The following is a 26,268-nucleotide window of genomic DNA, read 5'->3' on the forward strand; positions in this document are numbered from 1 at the left end:
CTCCCACTCCCCCCCCCCCTACCCCCCCCCCCCCCCCCGTTACAATTTTGTCAGTTAATTAGTTAACCCCTTGCACTGGGGACTTAAAATTTTTTATTCCCATTAAGCCTGAGGGAGGGGAGGGGCAGAACAGGGGCAAGAGGGTTTTTTAAAATGATGATGAGGAAAACGGGTTCCAGACTCTAACCGTCTTTATTCCCCAGCCATGGCTCCTCTCCACACGGACACCCAATGTCCACATTGGACCAATCCACTCTCAGGTGTCTCGCATCGACCGGGTTCAAAACCACAACATACCAACACTCCTCATCGTGGGATACCTATAATACACGTTTTATTTTGATCTCGAAACCCACCCCCCCCCCCCCCCCCACCACCAACACCACCACCAACCGCACTCACACAGACCCACGTTCTAGTCTCGGATTATCAAAATAGATGTTTATTTTTATATATAAAAAACATAATAAAATATAGTTCCATTTTTTCATCAGCTAATAAGACTCTTTAGTGCTAGTTTTTGCTGCATTTTAAAATTAATTATAGGATTTTTGTCAAAATTTCAAGAAAAAAAACCCAAAAAAAGAGTTGAGTCGCACAGTTTTAGCTTACAACAGATGTTGATACCTACTCAAGGACCTTCTGCTGCTTTGAACAGACTTGCTCAATCCGTTTTCATCGTTGCAATTAGAGTACTGCTACCATGTATCTGGCCAGAACTATATGAATTCCTGGGCTTTTTTCGTAGGTTCCCAGTTAAAACAAAAATATATCTTATCACCCAATTAGAGGGGAAACGCAATCCTAATATGAGCAAAAACACTTTAATCTCACCTAATGGCGTGTTCATGGATACGGATGCACTATTATCTCTTATATTTAGATAACAGGAGCCACAGGGAGTGCTAGTTGCGTTTTATTTTTGTCAAAATGGAGTATTGACAATAATTAACAGTCATGAAAAACCAAGAAGACCGATACATTACTTGACATTTTCTTCAAAAAAAAATTGTTTCCTAAAATGAAATGGGACTATATCTATTAGAATTATTAAGGTTAACTTATACACATTATGCATAGATATGTCAAAGTAATGACCATACGATCAAAATCTTCCGCTGCAAAAATAAACTGTTGCAGGATCATCTGTTTGTTTTCACAAAAAACCGCTGTTTTGCTATCCAGAACTGCACAAAAGTTAAAAAATATCACAGCAGTGCAAAAGTTGCTAGTGTTTTTATAAATAGTAAAAACTCACTTCCAGAAGCACATGCAATTGTTTTGAAAGGTAAATGATGAAAAAATTTGAGCACCATCAGAACAACTTTCTATCGAAATTTTTCTCTTAAAGTTAAATTACAACAAATTGAAAAAATTTCGGGAAGGCATCGGCTATAAAAAAAAATAAGCTTATTATTCACTAAATGTTAAATTTTATTTAACATTTAGTGAATAATAACATATTGCATCTTGTCATTATATCAAACCGAAGAACACCCGAGTTATGAAACTAGCTTCTGTTCATAATATATTTGACTGATCAAATCGGCATTTTCCATTTGAATGATATAGAATGGAAAAACTTTGAAAGACTTTGAAAGCAAGAAGGACTCCAAATGGTTTTATAAGGAGTCATTTTGATCTTGGTCTTTTGAAGGCACAATAATATCATCAGAGCATATTTTTATATTTTTTAGCAAGCAAAAAAGCACCTGAGGCCTCGAAAATTAGACAGCAACTGTTTGCCAACATTCACAATCCAAAATTTACCATTTTTTGCCGGCAGTAAAAGTAATCGCTGAGAGTATTATCCACTTATTTGTTTCTTGTTGTATATTTCCGACACACTGGCCAAAATTTTTTCACAGTGTAATAGTTTTCTTGCGATTTTCGTTGTCATTAAATTCTCAAGATGTTCAAAAATGAGTTAGTTTGGACTAGTTGATGTGATCATTAACTGTGGACGAAAACAGGTGTCCCCATGTTCGGGCTTCACTTTGAATTATTATACAGTAATTATTCAACAATTGCTTATAAGTTTAATTTTTGAACTAAGTTTTCTGAAATTTATTTCCCGCTATGTTCGAGCCTCACTGTGAATTTTTATACAGTAGTCATTCAACAATTGCTTATAAGATTAATTATTGAACTAACTTATCTGGAATTTATTTGCCTCAATTACTGACATTTTTTCCATCAAACTGGTCAAACTTCTTCTGCTGATGCTACTGAATAAATGGTTACCCATTTTTGTATATGAATAAATATGCCCTGAAAACATTTTTTAGAGGCTTTTTGACAAAATTATTTAAGTTTGTAATCTCTTCTGCTAAGACCATTTACATCTAAATGTTATTTAAATCTGTCAGGTTGTTCTTTGTTCAACTTTTATCAGGCACCATTTGTAATTCAGGGCACCATTTGTGACTTGTGGTACCATTTATAATTCATTTGTTTTTGATATCTTAAAAATAATGTTTTTAAAACTTGAAACTACGAACAGTGTTCGTAATTGGCTATCAATATTCTTACAATTGTTGTAAAAAAACTCAAATCAAATTTCAAAGCAACTTTTGACCAGGGTAGAATGTATTTTGTTGCATTGTCAAACAGAAGAAGCCTTTCAAAATTTAATGCTTTTCAAAGCTTTGACTCTTTTTCTGACAGTATTTATTTTTTATTCTTCAATTTCTAATCCTGGATGTAATTTGCTCATAATTTGGAAGCTACTTTACAAACAAAAATTTTCTTTTATTGCTTTTTTTACAAATTAGAAAAAGACGGAAAATTTAGTATGCTAAATCTTGTTTTAAGAAAATTAAAAAAAAATTAGTTCGGGTAATTGAGAATCCGTAGTCTTATAAAGTCGTGATATTGAAAATTGACAGGCTCAGAATATTGCGTTTTCCTCAGCGAAAAAACTCAAGAATTGGATTTTAATGACGTCAACAACAACTTGTTCTTGTGATGGACAGACAACAGAAGTGCTTGCAAGAGCCGGAGAATTGTAAGTGATTGTCCTTGATAAATACTTTTGTTTTAGTGTTAGCTTTTTATCGATGCCAGAAAAAGACAACAGGAATTGCGCAACCTTGAAAATATTTTTCGAACCTTATATTTTGAACAAAAATATGATCATTGAAGATGAAAATGTTTTTGAAGCCAAAATTTAACTTATTTATTTTCCAGAGACTGTACAGTAACTAAACTGACAACTTTAAAACTGCAAATCCATTTTGAAAACTTTCTTCCATTTTTCAAAGCTATTAAAAAATGTCGCGTTAACAATTTTTGACTGAAATAGTTCGCTGGTTAAAATCTTCCTTCTTTTATATGGTTTTATGTCTTCCAAATATCAAAAGCAGATTACTTTTTCTCGGAAGACTTTGGAGAAGATTAAAAATTATATCAAGATAAACAAATTTTTTGCAGGCATCAGCTATAAAAAATTTTACGGTTATTTGCTGCATGTTAACCTTTATCTGCATATTGTTTTTTTCTCATTATATCAAATCAAAAAACCCAAAATGATACATTCAATTGACATGGACTAAAAAAGTTTGGAGAGCAAGAAAAATTCCGTCTGGTTTTATCAGGCATCAATTTGATCTTAGTCGTGTGAAGGCCTATTAACCTGATCAGAGCCTTTTCGTATTTTTGAGTAGAAAAAAATCAGAAAGTATCCAAGACCTCAAAATTTAAAAACTTAGCCAGCAACTGTTTGTCAATAATCTTACTCTAGAAATTATTTTTTTAACTCCAGCAGCAAAAATAACCTCTGAAGTTTTAAAGATTCGTGTTAGTTTTGAAAATGATGAAAACTTGAATGTAGAGAGACATTTCACAGATAAATGCCACTTCATTTTGGTTAACAGTGTTATCCACTTTTTGTTCGTTTTGTATTGTATTGTTCCAGCAAACAGGAAAAAAATTCTTTCACTGTGGAACGGTGGACAAAAATAGATACCCCGAGATCGGGCATCAATGAACTTCATTTTGTTAAAGAGCGTTATCCACTTTTTGTTCGTTTTGTATTGTATTGTTCCAGCAAACAGGCAGAACATTCTTTCACTGTGGAACCGTGGACAAAAATAGATACCCCGAGATCGGGCATCAATGTGAAATGTCACACTGAATATGTTCATTTATTGGTTATACTATTATTTTTGCGCTGATATTTGTGGATCTCACATAAGTTGAAATTACTATATCTTTTATTTCGAATTTGTCAAGCGTCCTCTGTTCATGCTACTTATAAAATGATTCCCTGAAAAAAAAACCCTGAAAACACATTTAGAAACTTTTTGACAGCCAACATACACAAGTTTATAATCTCTTCTGCCAAAAACATTTGCATTTCATTACCTGCTAAGAATCATTTTTATGTAAATCTGCCAGGTTGTTTTTTTTGATAAAGCAATACATCTTTAATGGACAACTTGTTATAGCTTTCTCAAATCAGGATATATTTGATATTTAAGAAATGAGATTTTTTGAATATTTAAACTACGATCAACATTCTCACATCACGACCCCTATTCTTTCAATTGCTTTAAGAAAATCACAAATCAATCTGCAGAGCAACTTCTGCCAAAGGTAAAATGTATGTTGCTGCATTATTCAACCTTTCAAACATTTTTTCAGTTTTATTCAAATATTTCTGTTTAATTCGTTTTTTGATAGTTATTCTTCTATTTTTTTATTCTTGAAAGTCAGTTGTTTGTAATTTGGATGCTACTTTACAATTTGTAGATATTGCGTTACAATTTTGAACAAAACAAAAAATTTAGGTCGCTTAATCTTTTTTCAAGAAAATTAAAAGAAACGTTTTAGTTCGGATAATTAATAATCCGTAATTCTATTGACATTGAAAATTGACAGGCTTGGCTTTTAAATGAGCTCACAAGATTACGCTTTCTTCAGTGAAAAAATTCAAGAATTGGGATCTTAATAACGTCAACAGCACGATGTTCTTGTGATGGACAGACAACAGAAGTGCTTGCAGTAGTCAGAGATTTGTAAGTGAATCTTATTGGTAAAGGCTTTTTGTTTCAGTTTTAGTTTTTCAGCAATGCCAAGGAGACAGCAGGACTCACGCAACCTTCAATTTTTTTTTCAAACTTTACATTTTGACCAAAAGTATTATCTCAAAACATGGAAGTTTTTTTGAGCAAAAATTGAATTCGTTTATTTTCCAGAGACTTTCGAGTAACTACACTGACAAATTAATTGAAAAATTCTTTCTTTCATTTTTTCTAGTTGTTTGAGAATTTCGAGGAATCAGTTTTAATTTGAAATAGATACCTAGATAAATTTTTATCTTTTTTGATGGTTCTATATCTTTCAAAAATCGCTCCAAAGCCGTCTATTTTTTTGGTAGAACAACTATAATTTATACAATAAATGTTCGTTTTTTATTTCTTTAATTTTAGTTCTTCTGAGCATTTATTCCAATACCTAGCATCTGGTTTGTGTAATGTGTTAAGACAAAAAAACAAAAATGCTAAAGGGTAATTGTTTTTCAAGCCATTATTCGTTTTTTGGGAATTTTTTTGACGTTCTTAGTTGTTTTCTTTAAAAACTCTCCCGATTTGGTTTCTTTCTGGTATAAAAATTGTACAGAATATTTCTGATTTCAGCTTTAGTTTAAATACGGTGTAATTTATTGAAAAACTTCTCGAGAAATTTAAATTCTTGAGAAAATTTTTCATTTTTTAAACTAACATCTGGTCAGAGCGGTCCGGAAATTTAGATTTCAAGTTTGAAAATGTCGAAACTTCGCGGAAGTCAACTTCTCGCTATGCATATATGGAACTTTGGTTGCTTTGGTGGCAAATCATACTTTTGGTCTTTTAAACGTTTAACACATGTATTTTAACGAGGTTAGTAAAAATTTTCCACCATTTTTTTACTGGCTAGTAAATATTATCCCTTTTTTACTGTCTAATGATTGGTATGCAACTTAAAAGCTGTGTAACTAATTATAACCTTGTTTTGGGCTTTGACACACACGGTGTTGTTCCCTTCTGCTTGGTAATTGTGTTTGTAGTCCGATTTAGATGTCAGAGCCTGGTTCTCAATGTCCCCGGATCCATCCATTTCCCCCCACGTGATTGAGATCAAGAGGCCAAATTTATATGCTGAAATATTGCAGACGTTGTATTTCAGTTCATGATGAATGGTTTCAAATCTTGCAAAGATCTTGCAGGACGATTAAATAACTTGCGAGATGAATAAGTTTATTCCACAATGGTAATTAGGAGCGTAAGTATAAATACAGGATGCGATCTATACTTAAAAATCATGTTCAATATTCGGGTCTTTGCCATTATAGCCCCCCCCATGAAATTATAGACCCCCCATTATGGTATAATTACCATGATGGGGGGGCTTTAGGTTATCTGACCACTAAGTTGGGGGGAGGCTATAATGGGAAAGTCCCCAACATTCAACATGTGAAAAACCGCCAATTTTCAGCAAGTCTTCTCAAAAACCTTTTGCACCAACAGTCCCCGTGCACCAGTGAACCTGAATACCTGTATTTCTGATTTAAAACGGAAGGAGCTGGGAATTAGAGCCGAACGGGCGCCACATAGCCGAATTAGAAAAAGTGAGAAGTAGAGCCGAATGCTTAAATGTGATCGGCCTAATAATCTGTCTGGTTTAAATTAAAGTACTGCAAATGTAATAACCCTAGTAACGAGCGAATTAAAAACTTGCAAGAATCTTGCAAGATTTTGAATTCTTTTGGAAGACGATACTGTAACTTTTGCTGCGAATAAAATTGAAAAGCAAAAAATATTTTTGTTTGAAAAGCGGCTGCAACTAATTTGCGTCATATAAAAATTTCTCTAAATTTTTTTGAGGGTATTATAAAAAAATTAAGGTTGACATAATTTTTCCCCTTGAGTGGTTTAAGGAAATTATAGCTGAATTTTTAATTCTGTCAGAAACTTATGTATAAGTTGATCAAACCCGTACAATTTTTAAAATTGAAACACTATTTTTCGAGAATATATAAAGCTCCCTTCGAAAAGAATTCAAAACTTTGTTTCTTGCAAGTTTTGAATTCTTTTATAACTAGGGAAATGGCAAATTAATCGTTTGTTGTCTTTGTCTTGTTTATGTAATGTGTGCGGTCGATTTGCGCTCAACTCGGCTTCTCCGTCGTGGCCGCAACCCCTCCCCCTCCCCGAACAAGTAAAAGATGCGAATAACTCTTATTTGAGTCTTAAATCAGACTTGGATTAGACTTGCCAAGTCTTAAATCAGACTTGAATTAGACTTGACAAGTCTTAAATCAGACCTGAATTAGACTTGACAAGTCTTAAATCAGACTTGGATTAGACTTGCCAAGTCTGAAATCAGACTTGGATTAGACTTGACAAGTCTTATATCAGACTTGGATTAGACTTGCCAAGTCTTAAATCAGACTTGGATTAGACTTGCCAAGTCTTAAATCAGACTTCGATTAGACTTGCCAAGCCTTAAATCAGACATCGATTAGACTTGCCAAGTCTTAAATCAGACTTGGATTAGACTTGACAAGTCTTAAATCAGACTTGGATTAGACTTGCCAAGTCTTAAATCAGACTTGGATTAGACTTGCCAAGTCTTCAATCAGACTTGGATTAGACTTGACAAGTCTTAAATCAGACTTGAAATAGACTTGACAAGTCTTAAATCAGACTTGGATTAGACTTGCCAAGTCTTAAATCGGACTTGGATTAGACTTGCCAAGTCTTAAATCAGACTTGGATTAGACTTGCCAAGTCTTAAATCAGACTTGGATTAGACTTGACAAGTCTTAAATCAGACTTGGATTAGATTTGCCAAGTCTTAAATCAGACTTGGATTAGACTTGACAAGTCCTAAATCAGACTTGGATTAGACTTGACAAGTCTTAAATCAGACTTTGAAATAGACTTGACTAGTCTTAAATCAGACTTGGATTAGACTTGCCAAGTCTTAAATCAGACTTCGATTAGACTTGCCAAGCCTTAAATCAGACTTCGATTAGACTTGCCAAGTCTTAAATCAGACTTGGATTAGACTTGACAAGTCTTAAATCAGACTTGGATTAGACTTGCCAAGTCTTAAATCAGACTTGGATTAGACTTGCCAAGTCTTAAATCAGACTTGGATTAGACTTGACAAGTCTTAAATCAGACTTGAAATAGACTTGACAATTCTTAAATCAGACTTGGATTAGACTTGCCAAGTCTTAAATCAGACTTGGATTAGAATTGCCAAGTCTTAAATCAGACTTGGATTAGACTTGCCAAGTCTTAAATCAGACTTGGATTAGACTTGACAAGTCTTAAATCAGACTTGGATTAGATTTGCCAAGTCTTAAATCAGACTTGGATTAGACTTGCCAAGTCTTAACTCAGACTTGGATTAGACTTGCCAAGTCTTAAATCAGACTTGGATTAGACTTGACAAGTCTTAAATCAGACTTGGAAATAGACTTGACAAGTCTTAAATCAGACTTGGATTAGACTTGCCAAGTCTTAAATCAGACTTGGATTAGACTTGCCAAGTCTTAAATCAGACTTGGATTAGACTTGCCAAGCCTTAAATCAGACTTCGATTAGACTTGCCAAGTCTTAAAATTAGACTTGGATTAGACTTGACAAGTCTTAAATCAGACTTGGATTAGACTTGCCAAGTCTTAAATCAGACTTGGATTAGACTTGCCAAGTCTTAAATCAGACTTGGATTAGACTTGACAAGTCTTAAATCAGACTTGAAATAGACTTGACAAGTCTTAAATCAGACTTGGATTAGACTTGCCAAGTCTTAAATCAGACTTGGATTAGACTTGCCAAGTCTTAAATCAGACTTGGATTAGACTTGCCAAGTCTTAAATCAGACTTGGATTAGACTTGACAAGTCTTAAATCAGACTTGGATTAGACTTGCCAAGTCTTAAATCAGACTTGGATTAGACTTGCCAAGTCTTAAATCAGACTTGGATTAGACTTGCCAAGTCTTAAATCAGACTTGGATTAGACTTGACAAGTCTTAAATCAGACTTGGATTAGATTTGCCAAGTCTTAAATCAGACTTGGATTAGACTTGCCAAGTTTTAACTCAGACTTGGATTAGACTTGCCAAGTCTTAAATCAGACTTGGATTAGACTTGACAAGTCTTAAATCAGACTTGGAAATAGACTTGACAAGTCTTAAATCAGACTTGGATTAGACTTGCCAAGTCTTAAAACAGACTTGGATTAGACTTGCCAAGTCTTAAATCAGACTTGAATTAGACTTGACAAGTCTTAAATCAGACTTGGATTAGACTTGACAAGTCTTAAATCAGACTTGGATTAGACTTGACAAGTCTTAAATCAGACTTGGATTAGACTTGCCAAGTCTTAAATCAGACTTGGATTAGACTTGCCAAGTCTTAAATCAGACTTGGATTAGACTTGACAAGTCTTAAATCAGACTTGAAATAGACTTGACAAGTCTTAAATCAGACTTGGATTAGACTTGACAAGTCTTAAATCAGACTTGGATTAGACTTGACAAGTCTTAAATCAGACTTGGATTAGACTTGCCAAGTCTTAAATCAGACTTGGATTAGACTTGCCAAGCCTTAAATCAGACTTCAATTAGACTTGCCAAGTCTCAAATCAGACTTGGATTAGACTTGACAAGTCTTAAATCAGACTTGGATTAGACTTGCCAAGTCTTAAATCAGACTTGGATTAGACTTGCCAAGTCTTAAATCAGACTTGGATTAGACTTGACAAGTCTTAAATCAGACTTGAAATAGACTTGACAAGTCTTAAATCAGACTTGGATTAGACTTGCCAAGTCTTAAATCAGACTTGGATTAGACTTGCCAAGTCTTAAATCAGACTTGGATTAGACTTGCCAAGTCTTAAATCAGACTTGGATTAGACTTGCCAAGTCTTAACTCAGACTTGGATTAGACTTGCCAAGTCTTAAATCAGACTTGGATTAGACTTGACAAGTCTTAAATCAGACTTGGAAATAGACTTGACAAGTCTTAAATCAGACTTGGATTAGACTTGCCAAGTCTTAAATCAGACTTGGATTAGACTTGCCAAGTCTTAAATCAGACTTGAATTAGACTTGACAAGTCTTAAATCAGACTTGGATTAGACTTGACAAGTCTTAAATCAGACTTGGATTAGACTTGCCAAGTCTTAAATCAGACTTGGATTAGACTTGACAAGTCTTAAATCAGACTTGGATTAGACTTGCCAAGTCTTAAATCAGACTTGGATTAGACTTGCCAAGTCTTAAATCAGACTTGGATTAGACTTGCCAAGTCTTAAATCAGACTTGGATTAGACTTGACAAGTCTTAAATCAGACTTGGATTAGATTTGCCAAGTCTTAAATCAGACTTGGATTAGACTTGCCAAGTCTTAACTCAGACTTGGATTAGACTTTCCAAGTCTTAAATCCGACTTGGATTAGACTTGACAAGTCTTAAATCAGACTTGGATTAGACTTGACAAGTCTTAGATCAGACTTGGATTAGACTTGCCAAGTCTTAAATCAGACTTGGATTAGACTTGCCAAGTCTTAAATCAGACTTGGATTAGACTTGCCAAGTCTTAAATCAGACTTGGATTAGACTTGACAAGTCTTAAATCAGACTTGGATTAGATTTGCCAAGTCTTAAATCAGACTTGGATTAGACTTGACAAGTCTTAAATCAGACTTGGATTAGACTTGACAAGTCTTAAATCAGACTTGGATTAGACTTGACAAGTCTTAAATCAGACTTGGATTAGACTTGCCAAGTCTTAAATCAGACTTGGATTAGAATTGCCAAGTCTTAAATCAGACTTGGATTAGACTTGACAAGTCTTAAATCAGACTTGAAATAGACTTGACAAGTCTTAAATCAGACTTGGATTAGACTTGCCAAGTCTTAAATCAGACTTGAATTAGACTTGCCAAGTCTTAAATCAGACTTGGATTAGACTTGCCAAGTCTTAAATCAGACTTGGATTAGACTTGACAAGTCTTAAATCAGACTTGGATTAGATTTGCCAAGTCTTAAATCAGACTTGGATTAGACTTGCCAAGTCTTAACTCAGACATGGATTAGACTTGCCAAGTCTTAAATCAGACTTGGATTAGACTTGACAAGTCTTAAATCAGACTTGGAAATAGACTTGACAAGTCTTAAATCAGACTTGGATTAGACTTGCCAAGTCTTAAATCAGACTTGGATTAGACTTGCCAAGTCTTAAATCAGACTTGAATTAGACTTGACAAGTCTTAAATCAGACTTGGATTAGACTTGACAAGTCTTAAATCAGACTTGGATTAGACTTGCCAAGTCTTAAATCAGACTTGGATTAGACTTGACAAGTCTTAAATCAGACTTGGATTAGACTTGACAAGTCTTAAATCAGACTTGAAATAGACTTGACAAGTCTTAAATCAGGCTTGGATTAGACTTGCCAAAACTTAAATCAGACTTGGATTAGACTTGCCAAGTCTTAAATCCGACTTGGATTAGACTTGACAATTCTTAAATCAGACTTGGATTAGACTTGCCAAGTCTTAAATCAGACTTCGATTAGACTTGCCAAGCCTTAAATCAGACTTCGATTAGACTTGCCAAGTCTCAAATCAGACTTGGATTAGACTTGAAAAGTCTTAAATCAGACTTGGATTAGACTTGCCAAGTCTTAAATCAGACTTGGATTAGACTTGCCAAGTCTTAAATCAGACTTGGATTAGACTTGACAAGTCTTAAATCAGACTTGGATTAGACTTGCCAAGTCTTAAATCAGACTTGGATTAGACTTGCCAAGTCTTAAATCAGACTTGGATTAGACTTGCCAAGTCTTAAATCAGACTTGGATTAGACTTGACAAGTCTTAAATCAGACTTGGATTAGATTTGCCAAGTCTTAAATCAGACTTGGATTAGACTTGCCAAGTCTTAACTCAGACTTGGATTAGACTTGCCAAGTCTTAAATCAGACTTGGATTAGACTTGACAAGTCTTAAATCAGACTTGGAAATAGACTTGACAAGTCTTAAATCAGACTTGGATTAGACTTGCCAAGTCTTAAATCAGACTTGGATTAGACTTGCCAAGTCTTAAATCAGACTTGAATTAGACTTGACAAGTCTTAAATCAGACTTGGATTAGACTTGACAAGTCTTAAATCAGACTTGGATTAGACTTGCCAAGTCTTAAATCAGACTTGGATTAGACTTGACAAGTCTTAAATCAGACTTGGATTAGACTTGACAAGTCTTAAATCAGACTTGAAATAGACTTGCCAAGTCTTAAATCAGACTTGGATTAGACTTGCCAAGTCTTAAATCAGACTTGAATTAGACTTGACAAGTCTTAAATCAGACTTGGATTAGACTTGACAAGTCTTAAATCAGACTTGGTTTAGACTTGCCAAGTCTTAAATCAGACTTGGATTAGACTTGCCAAGTCTTAAATCAGACTTGGATTAGACTTGCCAAGTCTTAAATCCGACTTGGATTAGACTTGACAATTCTTAAATCAGACTTGGATTAGACTTGCCAAGTCTTAAATCAGACTTCGATTAGACTTGCCAAGCCTTAAATCAGACTTCGATTAGACTTGCCAAGTCTCAAATCAGACTTGGATTAGACTTGACAAGTCTTAAATCAGACTTGGATTAGACTTGCCAAGTCTTAAATCAGACTTGGATTAGATTTGCCAAGTCTTAAATCAGACTTGGATTAGACTTGCCAAGTCTTAAATCAGACTTGGATTAGACTTGCCAAGTCTTAAATCAGACTTGGATTAGACTTGACAAGTCTTAAATCAGACTTGGGTTAGATTTGCCAAGTCTTAAATCAGACTTGGATTAGACTTGCCAAGTCTTAACTCAGACTTGGATTAGACTTTCCAAGTCTTAAATCCGACTTGGATTAGACTTGACAAGTCTTAAATCAGACTTGGATTAGACTTGCCAAGTCTTAAATCAGACTTCGATTAGACTTGCCAAGCCTTAAATCAGACTTCGATTAGACTTGCCAAGTCACAAATCAGACTTGGATTAGACTTGACAAGTCTAAAATCAGACTTGGATTAGACTTGCCAAGTCTTAAATCAGACTTCGATTAGACTTGCCAAGTCTTAAATCAGACTTGGATTTGACTTGACAAGTCTTAAATCAGACTTGGATTAGACTTGCCAAGTCTTAAATCAGACTTGGATTAGACTTGCCAAGTCTTAAATCCGACTTGGATTAGACTTGACAATTCTTAAATCAGACTTGGATTAGACTTGCCAAGTCTTAAATCAGACTTCGATTAGACTTGCCAAGCCTTAAATCAGACTTCGATTAGACTTGCCAAGTCTCAAATCAGACTTGGATTAGACTTGACAAGTCTTAAATCAGACTTGGATTAGACTTGCCAAGTCTTAAATCAGACTTGGATTAGATTTGCCAAGTCTTAAATCAGACTTGGATTAGACTTGACAAGTCTTTAATCAGACTTGAAATAGACTTGACAAGTCTTAAATCAGACTTGGATTAGACTTGCCAAGTCTTAAATCAGACTTGGATTAGACTTGCCAAGTCTTAAATCAGACTTGGATTAGACTTGCCAAGTCTTAAATCAGACTTGGATTAGACTTGACAAGTCTTAAATCAGACTTGGATTAGATTTGCCAAGTCTTAAATCAGACTTGGATTAGACTTGCCAAGTCTTAACTCAGACTTGGATTAGACTTTCCAAGTCTTAAATCCGACTTGGATTAGACTTGACAAGTCTTAAATCAGACTTGGATTAGACTTGCCAAGTCTTAAATCAGACTTCGATTAGACTTGCCAAGCCTTAAATCAGACTTCGATTAGACTTGCCAAGTCACAAATCAGACTTGGATTAGACTTGACAAGTCTTAAATCAGACTTGGATTAGACTTGCCAAGTCTTAAATCAGACTTGGATTAGACTTGCCAAGTCTTAAATCAGACTTGGATTAGACTTGACAAGTCTTAAATCAGACTTGAAATAGACTTGACAAGTCTTAAATCAGACTTGGATTAGACTTGCCAAGTCTTAAATCAGACTTGGATTAGACTTGCCAAGTCTTAAATCAGACTTGGATTAGACTTGCCAAGTCTTAAATCAGACTTGGATTAGACTTGACAAGTCTTAAATCAGACTTGGATTAGATTTGCCAAGTCTTAAATCAGACTTGAAATAGACTTGAAAAGTCTTAAATCAGACTTGGATTAGACTTGCCAAGTCTTAAATCAGACTTGGATTAGACTTGCCAAGTCTTAAATCAGACTTGGATTAGACTTGCCAAGTCTTAAATCAGACTTGGATTAGACTTGACAAGTCTTAAATCAGACTTGGATTAGATTTGCCAAGTCTTAAATCAGACTTGGATTAGACTTGCCAAGTCTTAACTCAGACTTGGATTAGGCTTTCCAAGTCTTAAATCAGACTTGGATTAGACTTGACAAGTCTTAAATCAGACTTGGAAATAGACTTGACAAGTCTTAAATCAGACTTGGATTAGACTTGCCAAGTCTTAAATCAGACTTGGATTAGACTTGCCAAGTCTTAAATCACACTTGAATTAGACTTGACATGTCTTAAATCAGACTTGGATTAGACTTGACAAGTCTTAAATCAGACTTGGATTAGACTTGCCAAGTCTTAAATCAGACTTGGATTAGACTTGACAAGTCTTAAATCAGACTTGGATTAGACTTGACAAGTCTTAAATCAGACTTGAAATAGACTTGACAAGTCTTAAATCAAGCTTGAATTAGACTTGCCAAGTCTTAAATCAGACTTGGATTAGACTTGCCAAGTCTTAAATCAGACTTGCATTAGACTTGACAAGTCTTACATCAGACTTGAATTAGACTTGACAAGTCTTAAATCAGACTTGAAATAGACTTGACAAGTCTTAAATCAGACTTGGATTAGACTTGCCAAGTCTTAAATCAGACTTGGATTAGACTTGCCAAGTCTTAAATCAGACCTGAATTAGACTTGCCAAGTCTTAAATCAGACTTGGATTAGACTTGACAAGTCTTAAATCAGACTTGGATTAGATTTGCCAAGTCTTAAATCAGACTTGAAATAGACTTGACAAGTCTTAAATCAGACTTGGATTAGACTTGCCAAGTCTTAAATCAGACTTGGATTAGACTTGCCAAGTCTTAAATCAGACTTGGATTAGACTTGCCAAGTCTTAAATCAGACTTGGATTAGACTTGACAAGTCTTAAATCAGACTTGGATTAGATTTGCTAAGTCTTAAATCAGACTTGGATTAGACTTGCCAAGTCTTAACTCAGACTTGGATTAGGCTTTCCAAGTCTTAAATCAGACTTGGATTAGACTTGACAAGTCTTAAATCAGACTTGGAAAGAGACTTGACAAGTCTTAAATCAGACTTGGATTAGACTTGCCAAGTCTTAAATCAGACTTGGATTAGACTTGCCAAGTCTTAAATCACACTTGAATTAGACTTGACAAGTCTTAAATCAGACTTGGATTAGACTTGACAAGTCTTAAATCAGACTTGGATTAGACTTGCCAAGTCTTAAATCAGACTTGGATTAGACTTGACAAGTCTTAAATCAGACTTGGATTAGACTTGACAAGTCTTAAATCAGACTTGAAATAGACTTGACAAGTCCTAAATCAGGCTTGAATTAGACTTGCCAAGTCTTAAATCAGACTTGGATTAGACTTGACAAGTCTTAAATCAGACTTGGATTAGACTTGCCAAGTCTTAAATCAGACTTGGATTAGACTTGACAAGTCTTAAATCAGACTAGGATTAGACTTGCCAAGTCTTAAATCAGACTTGGATTAGACTTTACAAGTCTTAAATCAGACTTGGATTAGACTTGCCAAGTCTTAACTCAGACTTGGATTAGACTTGCCAAGTGTTAAATCAGACTTGGATTAGACTTGACAAGTCTTAAATCAGACTTGGAAATAGACTTGACAAGTCTTAAATCAGACTTGGATTAGACTTGCCAAGTCTTAAATCAGACTTGGATTAGACTTGCCAAGTCTTAAGTCAGACTTGAATTAGACTTGACAAGTCTTAAATCAGACTTGGATTAGACTTGCCAAGTCTTAAAATGGAATTGAATTAGACTTCACAAGTCTTAAATCAGACTTGGATTAGACTTGCCAAGTCTGAAATCAGACTTGGATTAGACTTGACAAGTCTTAAATCAGACTTGGATTAGACTTGACAAGTCTTAAATCAGACTTGGATTAGACTTGCCAAGTCTTAAATCAGACTTGGATTAGACTTGCCAAGTCTTAAATCAGACTTTGATTAGACTTGCCAAGTCTTAAATCAGACTTGGATTAGACTTGACAAGTCTTAAACCAGACTTGGATTAGACTTGCCAAGTCTTAAATCAGACTTGGATTAGACTTGACAAGTCTTAAATCAGACTTGGATTAGACTTGCCAAGTCTTAAATCAGACTTGGATTAGACTTGCCAAGTCTTAAATCAGACTTGGATTAGACTTGCCAAGTCTTAAATCAGACTTGGATTAGACTTGACAAGTCTTAAATCAGACTAGGATTAGACTTGCCAAGTCTTAAATCAGACTTGGATTAGACTTTACAAGTCTTAAATCAGACTTGGATTAGACTTGCCAAGTCTTAACTCAGACTTGGATTAGACTTGCCAAGTCTTAAATCAGACTTGGATTAGACTTGACAAGTCTTAAATCAGACTTGGAAATAGACTTGACAAGTCTTAAATCAGACTTGGATTAGACTTGCCAAGTCTTAAATCAGACTTGGATTAGACTTGCCAAGTCTTAAGTCAGACTTGAATTAGACTTGACAAGTCTTAAATCAGACTTGGATTAGACTTGCCAAGTCTTAAAATAGAATTGAATTAGACTTCACAAGTCTTAAATCAGACTTGGATTAGACTTGCCAAGTCTGAAATCAGACTTGGATTAGACTTGACAAGTCTTAAATCAGACTTGGATTAGACTTGACAAGTCTTAAATCAGACTTGGATTAGACTTGCCAAGTCTTAAATCAGACTTGGATTAGACTTGCCAAGTCTTAAATCAGACTTTGATTAGACTTGCCAAGTCTTAAATCAGACTTGGATTAGACTTGACAAGTCTTAAACCAGACTTGGATTAGACTTGCCAAGTCTTAAATCAGACTTGGATTAGACTTGACAAGTCTTAAATCAGACTTGGATTAGACTTGCCAAGTCTTAAATCAGACTTGGATTAGACTTGCCAAGTCTTAAATCAGACTTGGATTAGACTTGACAAGTCTAAAATCAGACTTGGATTAGACTTGCCAAGTCTTAAATCAGATTTGGATTAGGCTTGCCAAGTTTTAAATCAGACTTGCATTAGACTTGACAAGTCTTACATCAGACTTGAATTAGACTTGACAAGTCTTAAATCAGACTTGGATTAGACTTGCCAAGTCTTAAATCAGACTTGGATTAGACTTGACAAGTCTAAAATCAGACTTGGATTAGACTTGCCAAGTCTTAAATCAGACTTGGATTAGGCTTGCCAAGTCTTAAATCAGACTTGGATTACACTTGCCAAGTCTTAAATCAGACTTGGATAAGACTTGCCAAGTCTTAAATCAGACTTGGATTAGACTTGACAAGTCTTAAACCAGACTTGGATTAGACTTGCCAAGTCTTAAATCAGACTTGGATTAGACTTGCCAAGTCTTAAATCAGACTTGGATTAAACTTGACAAGTCTTAAATCAGACTTGAAATAAACTTGACAAGTCTTGAATCAGACTTGGATTAGACTTGCCAAGTCTTAAATCAGACTTGGATTAGACTTGCCAAGTCTTAAATCAGATTTGGCTTAGGCTTGCCAAGTCTTAAATCAGACTTGCATTAGACTTGACAAGTCTTATATCAGACTTGAATTAGACTTGACAAGTCTTAAATCAGACTTGGATAAGACTTGCCAAGTCTTAAATCAGACTTGGATTAGACTTGCCAAGTTTTAAATCAGACTTGGAATAGACTTGACAAGTCTTAAATCAGACTTGGATTAGACTTGCCAAGTCTTAAATCAGACTTGGATTAGACTTGCCATGTCTTAAATCAGACTTGGATTAGACTTGCCAAGTCTTAAATCAGACTTGGATTAGACTTGACAAGTCTAAAATCAGACTTGGATTAGACTTGCCAAGTCTCAAATCAGACTTGGATTAGGCTTGCCAAGTCTTAAATCAGACTTGGATTAGACTTGACAAGTCTTAAATCAGACTTGAATTAGACTTGACAAGTCTTAAATCAGACTTGGATTAGACTTGCCAAGTCTTAAATCAGACTTGGATTAGACCTGCCAAGTCTTTAATCAGACTTGGATTAGACTTGCCAAGTCTTAAATCAGACTTGGATTAGACTTGCCAAGTCTTAAATCAGACTTGGATTAGACTTGCCAAGTCTTAAATCAGACTTGGATTAGACCTGCCAAGTCTTAAATCAGACTTGGATTAGACTTGCCAAGTCTTAAATCAGACTTGATTTAGACTCGACAAATCTTATATCAGACTTGGATTAGACTTGCCAAGTCTTAAATCAGACTTGGATTAGACTTGCCAAGTCTTAAATCAGACTTGGATTAGACTTGCCAAGTCTTAAATCAGACTTGGATTAGACTTGACAAGTCTTAAATCAGACTTGGATTAGACTTGCCAAGTCTCAAATCAGACTTGGATTAGACTTGCCAAGTCTTAAATCAGACTTGGATTAGACTTGCCAAGTCTTAAATCAGACTTGGATTAGACTTGACAAGTCTAAAATCAGACTTAGATTAGACTTGCCAAGTCTTAAATCAGACTTCGATTAGACTTGCCAAGTCTTAAATCAGACTTGGATTTGACTTGACAAGTTTTAAATCAGACTTGAATTAGACTTGACAAGTCTTAAATCAGACTTGGATTAGACTTGCCAAGTCTTAAATCAGACTTGGATTAGATTTGCCAAGTCTTAAATCAGACTTGCTTAGACTTGCCAAGTCTTAAATCAGACTTGCATTAGACTTGCCAAGTCTTAAATCAGACTTGGATTAGACTTGCCAAGTCTTAAATCAGACTTGGATTAGACTTGCCAAGTCTTTAGTCAGACTTGGATTAGAGTTGCCAAGCCTTAAATCAGACTTGCATTAGACTTGCCAAGTCTTAAATCAGACTTGGATTAGACTTGCCAAGTCTTAAATCAGACTTGGATTAGACCTGCCAAGTCTTAAATCAGACTTGGGTTAGACTTGCCAATTCTTAAATCAGACTTGGATTAGACTTGACAAATCTTATATCAGACTTGGATTAGACTTGCCAAGTCTTAAATCAGACATGGATTAGACTTGACAAGTCTTAAATCAGACTTGAATTAGACTTGACAAGTCTTAAATCAGACTTGGATTAGACCTGCCAAGTCTTAAATCAGACTTGGATTAGACTTGCCAAGTCTTAAATCAGACTTGCATTAGACTTGCCAAGTCTTAAATCAGACTTGGATTAGACTTGCCAAGTCTTAAATCAGACTTGCATTAGACTTGCCAAGTCTTAAATCAGACTTGGATTAGACTTGCCAAGTCTTAAATCAGACTTGGATTAGACTTGCCAAGCCTTAAATCAGACTTGCATTAGACTTGCCAAGTCTTAAATCAGACTTGGATTAGACTTGCCAAGTCTTAAATCAGACTTGGATTAGACCTGCCAAGTCTTAAATCAGACTTGGGTTAGACTTGCCAATTCTTAAATCAGACTTGGATTAGACTTGACAAATGTTATATCAGACTTGGATTAGACTTGCCAAGTCTTAAATCAGACATGGATTAGACTTGACAAGTCTTAAATCAGACTTGAATTAGACTTGACAAGTCTTAAATCAGACTTTGATTAGACTTGCCAAGTCTTAAATCAGACTTGGATTAGACCTGCCAAGTCTTAAATCAGACTTGGATTAGACTTGCCAAGTCTTAAATCAGACTTGGATTAGACTTGCCAAGTCTTAAATCAGACTTGGATTAGACCTGCCAAGTCTTAAATCAGACTTGGATTAGACTTGCCAAGTCTTAAATCAGACTTAGTTTAGACTCGACAAATCTTATATCAGACTTGGATTAGACTTGCCAAGTCGTAAATCAGACTTGGATTAGACTTGCCAAGTCTTAAATCAGACTTGGATTAGACTTGCCAAGTCTTAAATCAGACTTGGATTAGACATGACAAGTCTAAAATCAGACTTGGATTAGACTTGCCAAGTCTTAAATCAGACTTCGATTAGACTTGCCAAGTCTTAAATCAGACTTGGATTTGACTTGACAAGTCTTAAATCAGACTTGAATTAGACTTGACAAGTCTTAAATCAGACTTGGATTAGACTTGCCAAGTCTTAAATCAGACTTGGATTAGACTTGCCAAGTCTTAAATCAGACTTGGATTAGACTTGCCAAGTCTTAAATCAGACTTGGATTAGACTTGCCAAGTCTTAAATCAGACTTGGATTAGACTTGCCAAGTCTTAAATCAGACTTGGATTAGACCTGCCAAGTCTCAAATCAGACTTGGGTTAGACTTGCCAATTCTTAAATCAGACTTGGGTTAGACTTGACAAATCTTATATCAGACTTGGATTAGACTTGCCAAGTCTTAAATCAGACTTGGATTAGACTTGCCAAGTCTTAAATCAGACTTGGATTAGACTTGCCAAGGCTTAAATCGGACTTGGATTAGACTTGCCAAGTCTTAAATCAGACTTGGATTAGACTTGCGAAGTCTTAAATCAGACTTGGATTAACTTGCCAAATCTTAAATCAGACTTGGATTAGACTTGTCAAGTCTTAAATCAGACTTGGATTAGACTTGACAAGTCTTAAATCAGACTTGGATTAGACTTGCCAAGTCTTAAATCTGACTTGGATTAGACTTTCCAAGGGTTAAATCAGACTTGGATTAGACTTGCCAAGTCTTAAATCAGACTTGGATTAGACTTGACAAGTCTTAAATCAGACTTGGATTAGACTTGCCAAGTCTTAAATCAGACTTGGATTAGACTTTCCAAGGGTTAAATCAGACTTGGATTAGACTTGCCAAGTCTTAAATCAGACTTGGATTAGACTTGACAAGTCTTAGATCAGACTTGGATTAGACTTGCCAAGTCTTAAATCAGACTTGGATTAGACTTGCCAAGTCTTAAATCAGACTTGGATTAGACTTCACAAGTCTAAAATCAGACTTGGATTAAACTTCACAAGTCTTAAATCAGACTTGGATATAGACTGCCAAATGTATAAAGTGACATGATCATAGCTCTGAATCAGTAATGAAATAAGACTTGGATTTAGACTTGCCCAGAACTGAAATTGACTTGGCGTTAGGTCCGGGTCATATCCTGTTTTAACTTTAAGGTAATATTGATAGAGATTGAGCATCCAAGAAATCGCGAAGGTCCGTAGTTTGGGAACCCGTTATTACTGCTCCCGACCAAGTCACATTTTGTGCCATGTATCCTAATATAGAAGCTGGGTCCAGGAAGAACGTTGATGTTCTTTTTAGACATCTGATATTTCCAGAACAAGTTCTCAAAAGAAGCATATATTTCGCATCATGATCAATGTAGTTCTGATCTATGAATGGAGGAAAAGACACAAATATGGCACACGTTCATCAGATAAGCTGGAGCTATTATGAATACGTGAACGAACAAAACGGCATTCGCAATTTTTTTTGCAGTACATCTTTGCAGGAAAGGTCAATGAGAACATTGAAATTAGTAGTGAAAAATCAACCGGAAAAATTACCTAAATTGTTGCACTATTATTTAAATTCAAACGCTATTAATGTCCATTTTTTCATCTTCATCAAACTATTGATTTTTTGTCAGTTTTGTCCAACTGTCCAGCGGACATCCCTATCCAAACAATTGGAAGCATTCAATCCGGTTTTTTTTGTTTATTTTCTTAAACACCTTTTCAGACATATGGGCTAGGTCTTCTGTTATGAAATATGATTATAGAAGAACGGTTACTTTTTTGCTCAGGGCAATTCCCTGTTAATTTTTTACTGCAACTGAATAATTCCGAAAAGCGGACAAAACTTATATCGGTAGAAAACGTGTTTGTGTTATAACTATTTGCTCTCGCCCTCCACAAAAACACAATGTGCCCCCAGTTAGAGAGCACGTGTATTTACGTAGTAAATCATTGTTTGAAAAAATGGCAAATTAATGTCAAACACTAAACTGGGGGGGGGGGGGGGGTTAGCACCAACGGAAAAGATCCAGAAAATCTTTCGCTATTTTCTTACATAATAACGTGCTGTATAACAACATATAATTTGTAACTGGGGGTCATAAAAAACACTGGGGGCCGAAACAAAATATATCCAATAAATTAAACAACAAGAAAAAAGCTCACCTTTAATATTGTCCACATCAACTCTGATTTCGTAATCTTTATTAACTTCGACATATCTGCGAAACTTGGTCAAGAATGACACGTTAACATGGTCGAACCCCTCGTGAACAAATACCCTCTTTTTGTAGTGGTATACTGGCACGTTAGTCTGGGCAACTCCGTCTATGGTGTCGTTTATATACAAGTCTGGACTGTCTCCAAAACTGTCACCAGTTAGCCAAACTTCGACGTCATAACTCAAATTGAGATACGGAGCCCTAAGACACAAAATTGATCAAAATTGAGATCAGTGAAAAGAAAGTATTTTTCAAAATCTTTTTTTTCTAAGATCTATTTTTAATTGCCACCCAGGTTGCCACCCAGCTTGCCCACCTTAGACGAAATTTTGATAGCTTACTAAGACTTATACGATGACGTAGAAAACGCAAATTTGTATGGCGCCATTTGAGGCCGTAATGAATTTTCTCCAGCAACCTAGCCAAATGATATAACTGCCAATTTCTATAGTCTGACTTCTTAAAAACGACTCTAAATGTAACACTTCTTTCATACACGTCATTTTTCAATTCTTTTGCGTGCCGTATAAGGCCGTATCAAGTTTTGTAAGATTTGTAAAGTATTGTTTTCAAACTATAAAATACTCTGAAAAAACGCCCGATGGTCAAAAAATTAGTGCTGCCCCTGATAAGGCCGGCTCAAGTTTTAGAAATTTTATAGGTATTGATTTTGTGGATAAACAATTCTCTAAGTAACCCAAGCTGTCTTAAAACATCAGTTCCATGACAATCAATTATTAAGAGACCGCGTGCTTTCTGACAACCTAATATAAACCTTTTATAAATAACGCTCATCTGATGAATGTCACTTTTTCGTAAAGATTTTGTAATGGGTAATGTAATTTTCATACCTCCTATACATCTCATGTGAATCAATTTCTGTCAGTAATTGTGAATCCCAGTTTTTCAAATCCTCATATTCGTCTAGAATTGACATTTTAAAATAAATCTTCTTCAACCAATTCATAATTATTGAACAAGGACCTATACGAAATGCACGGCCTAGCTGATTATTTTTTTTAACAAGCGTGACTGATTTAGAGTTTAAGTTTATGGTCACTGAATCAGATATGCTTCTGTCATAATTGAAAGGCGTTTTATTGCGGCCCACTCTAGCTGAGCATGAATACTCAGTTCCGAAACCTAACTGATGTAATATTCTCATATTAAAAAGTTTTTTTGACGACGGAAGCGGCATGAGTGCTTTTCAAAGAAAAAAAACAGAATATGGAGGTAATTGAAAAGGATAAAGTTACAGATTCTCTTTCTTTTTAGATTCGCATGTTTTTCAGTAACTCCGTCACTGCCGTCACCAGCCCTGGATCGAAAAAGAGAAGGGTTAATGCACACAGAGTATACAGAAAAATCTCAAAGAATCAGTTTTTCAACTAGACTCGAGAAATTTATCCAATAGTTTTCCAGCAGTATCATATGTACTTAATGTTGATTTGTCTTATTTTTTCTTTTGTGTCTTGTTTTTTTGGTTACGCAGAACAGTGCGAGTACGGTTCATACCTCGCTTTATCGATTGTCCAACGATTTATTTCAGTAACTCCACCACTGCTATTCCCAAGTACATATTGAACAAGGAGCAGAATAGGATCACAAAAAATATACTGGAAAACTCTCAGAAGTCAATTTCTTTACCTTGATCAGAGATTTTTACGACAATGTGCAATATAATTGATTTTTCTGGAGGACTTAATAAACTTAGTGCGGTTTTACTACGGCGCCTTATTAGTCTTGAAATAGACTGAGCACGGAATTTTCAGTAAGGCCGTTGTACGGAGCCGTAGTAAACTTGACAAGACTTAGTTTCGTTTTTATTAAGAGTTTTACGGTGCCGTAGTAAAGCCTTAAAACCTTTTTCAAGTTTGGTCAACCTGGGAAATTGAATATTTGTTTGCTATGTTATCTAATGGGCTAAACTGTCACACATTTTTCTGGTTATGTGTAAATGTTCCGTCAATAGCGGCGTTTTCAAAATTTTGTTATCCCTGTTCCTCTCGAGGGAATATTCAAAACAAATTTTGAAAAGAATGCTTATATGACCTTCAACCTTGGTAAAATCGAGCCAAGTTTTACCTCACTATAGTGCCATCTTAGATTTGTGACTTATTTGCTGACAAGGACTGGTTAGACAAAAACGTAAGATGGAACCAGACGTTAGCATGGACCTGTTCTTCCTTACAAGAACAATCGATCGCACACGCTTCAATTGCAAATCGTTAAAGGATGATAAAAACATAAATATGATCAGCCATAAGCATATAAGTAACAGATATTTTCAGACCCAATTTCCAAAACTTCATCCTTCTTCTAAATATTTTAGACAAAGATCTTGATTGGCGAAAAATTAAACTCAATCAATAATTCACTAGAATATGCGCAATATATTGAAATGTTTAAACAAAATAATGTTTTGATGATTCTAAGGTTTCAATAATTTTCAATTCGGGGTGCTCTTTTAATCTTATTCACCGTTAAAAGTTTTTATGGCATCTGTTATTTATGCTCTTGATCAATACATATAAAAAAGAGCACCAGAAAGATCGCCATTATACCAAAAATTCCGATTTCAGGCGTTTTTAAAATATTAATGATTTATGCTTTACTTATGCTCTATGCAATATTTATGCTTTTAATTTGCTTTAAAAATTTGCATTGAAACGTGTGCGATCGATTGCTCTTGTAAGGAAAAACAGGTCCGTACAAACTTCTGGTTCTTGTCTGACGTTTTTTTTCTAACCAGTTGTTGTCAGTTAATTCGCCTTTCCATCGCCACAAATTTCACCCAAAACATTTTATTGGCTTTTCGGAACGATGTTTCTTTATCTTTCGTCGTAAGTTTTAGAATTGATTAGCAGCCTTTTAGATCAAGTTTATTGGTATATCTCAACTTTTTCGTCAAAAATTTTTACGTTTTGTCGTAGATTCATTTTCTCCGCAGTGATAATTTCACGATATCGCAAGGATGACTTCAGTTAATTGAGTTGTCACCCCTATTGAGCGCTTTATATGTATGAATTTTGTTAAAAGTGGTCAAATTACAAATTACTCTTATCAGTTAACCACATTTAACGCAACTCCGTATGTATTTGTGTGTGTGTGTGTTTCGACCCCGTATGTATTTGTGTGTGTGTGTTTGTGTGTGTGTGTGTGTGTGTGTGTGTGTGAGTGTGTGTGTGTGTGTGTGTTGTGTATGTGTGTATGTGTGTGTAGGTGTGTGTGTGTGTGGGGGGGGGGGGGGGGGGGGGAGGAGGGGCCATTTTCGATGATGATGTCATGTACTCTTAATACCTACTTTAATATATTAGTGAGGTTGATGGATGAGAACTGTGCGAGATACCCCTGGAAGGCCCACTTGATTCCATAGCCAGTGAAGGCAGTGCCTGGTCTTTTAGCCACATAACTAGAGTCACTTTTGAAGGATCCAACACTTGTAGGAAACTAAACAACAAAACACGTCTTTAAATGTTTAATTTGATTTTCATTTATAGATATCTTATCGACTGGAATACATTTTCTACATCTGAGTTGTAAAAAGTATATTTTCCCAGTATTAGACCTCGAGTTATGAAAAGACTTTATAATTCTAGTGGGCGAGGGGGGGGGGGGGGCTTTATTGACTATAATTACGCGGTCGAGCACTTAATTAACGTAGAGGTTAGACGTAGAGGTGAAATGATAGAGGGGTTAAATGATAGAGGGGTGAATAAATCCGGGTTAAATAATAGGGGGTTAAATAAATAGGGGTGAAAAAGCGGGACACCTTTTCATTGTTGAAGCTAAAGAAA

General features: G+C 35.3%; 1 protein-coding gene across 1 annotated transcript; it reads right to left on the reverse strand.

The window, feature by feature from the left end:
• Positions 1 to 187: 187 nt before the first annotated feature.
• Positions 188 to 25,921, reverse strand: LOC142357332 (uncharacterized; the record flags this gene model as incomplete). The annotated part of the gene is made up of 4 exons (XM_075408979.1): positions 188 to 320; positions 5,989 to 6,140; positions 22,416 to 22,672; positions 25,776 to 25,921. Coding segments are annotated over 4 exons (688 nt in total), but the record flags the coding sequence as incomplete, so codon positions are not given.
• Positions 25,922 to 26,268: the final 347 nt, after the last annotated feature.

The sequence above is a fragment of the Convolutriloba macropyga genome, unplaced genomic scaffold (genome assembly GCF_964194025.1).
Source record: "Convolutriloba macropyga unplaced genomic scaffold, txConMacr16.3 SCAFFOLD_2240, whole genome shotgun sequence".
Classification (NCBI taxonomy): domain Eukaryota; kingdom Metazoa; phylum Xenacoelomorpha; order Acoela; family Convolutidae; genus Convolutriloba; species Convolutriloba macropyga.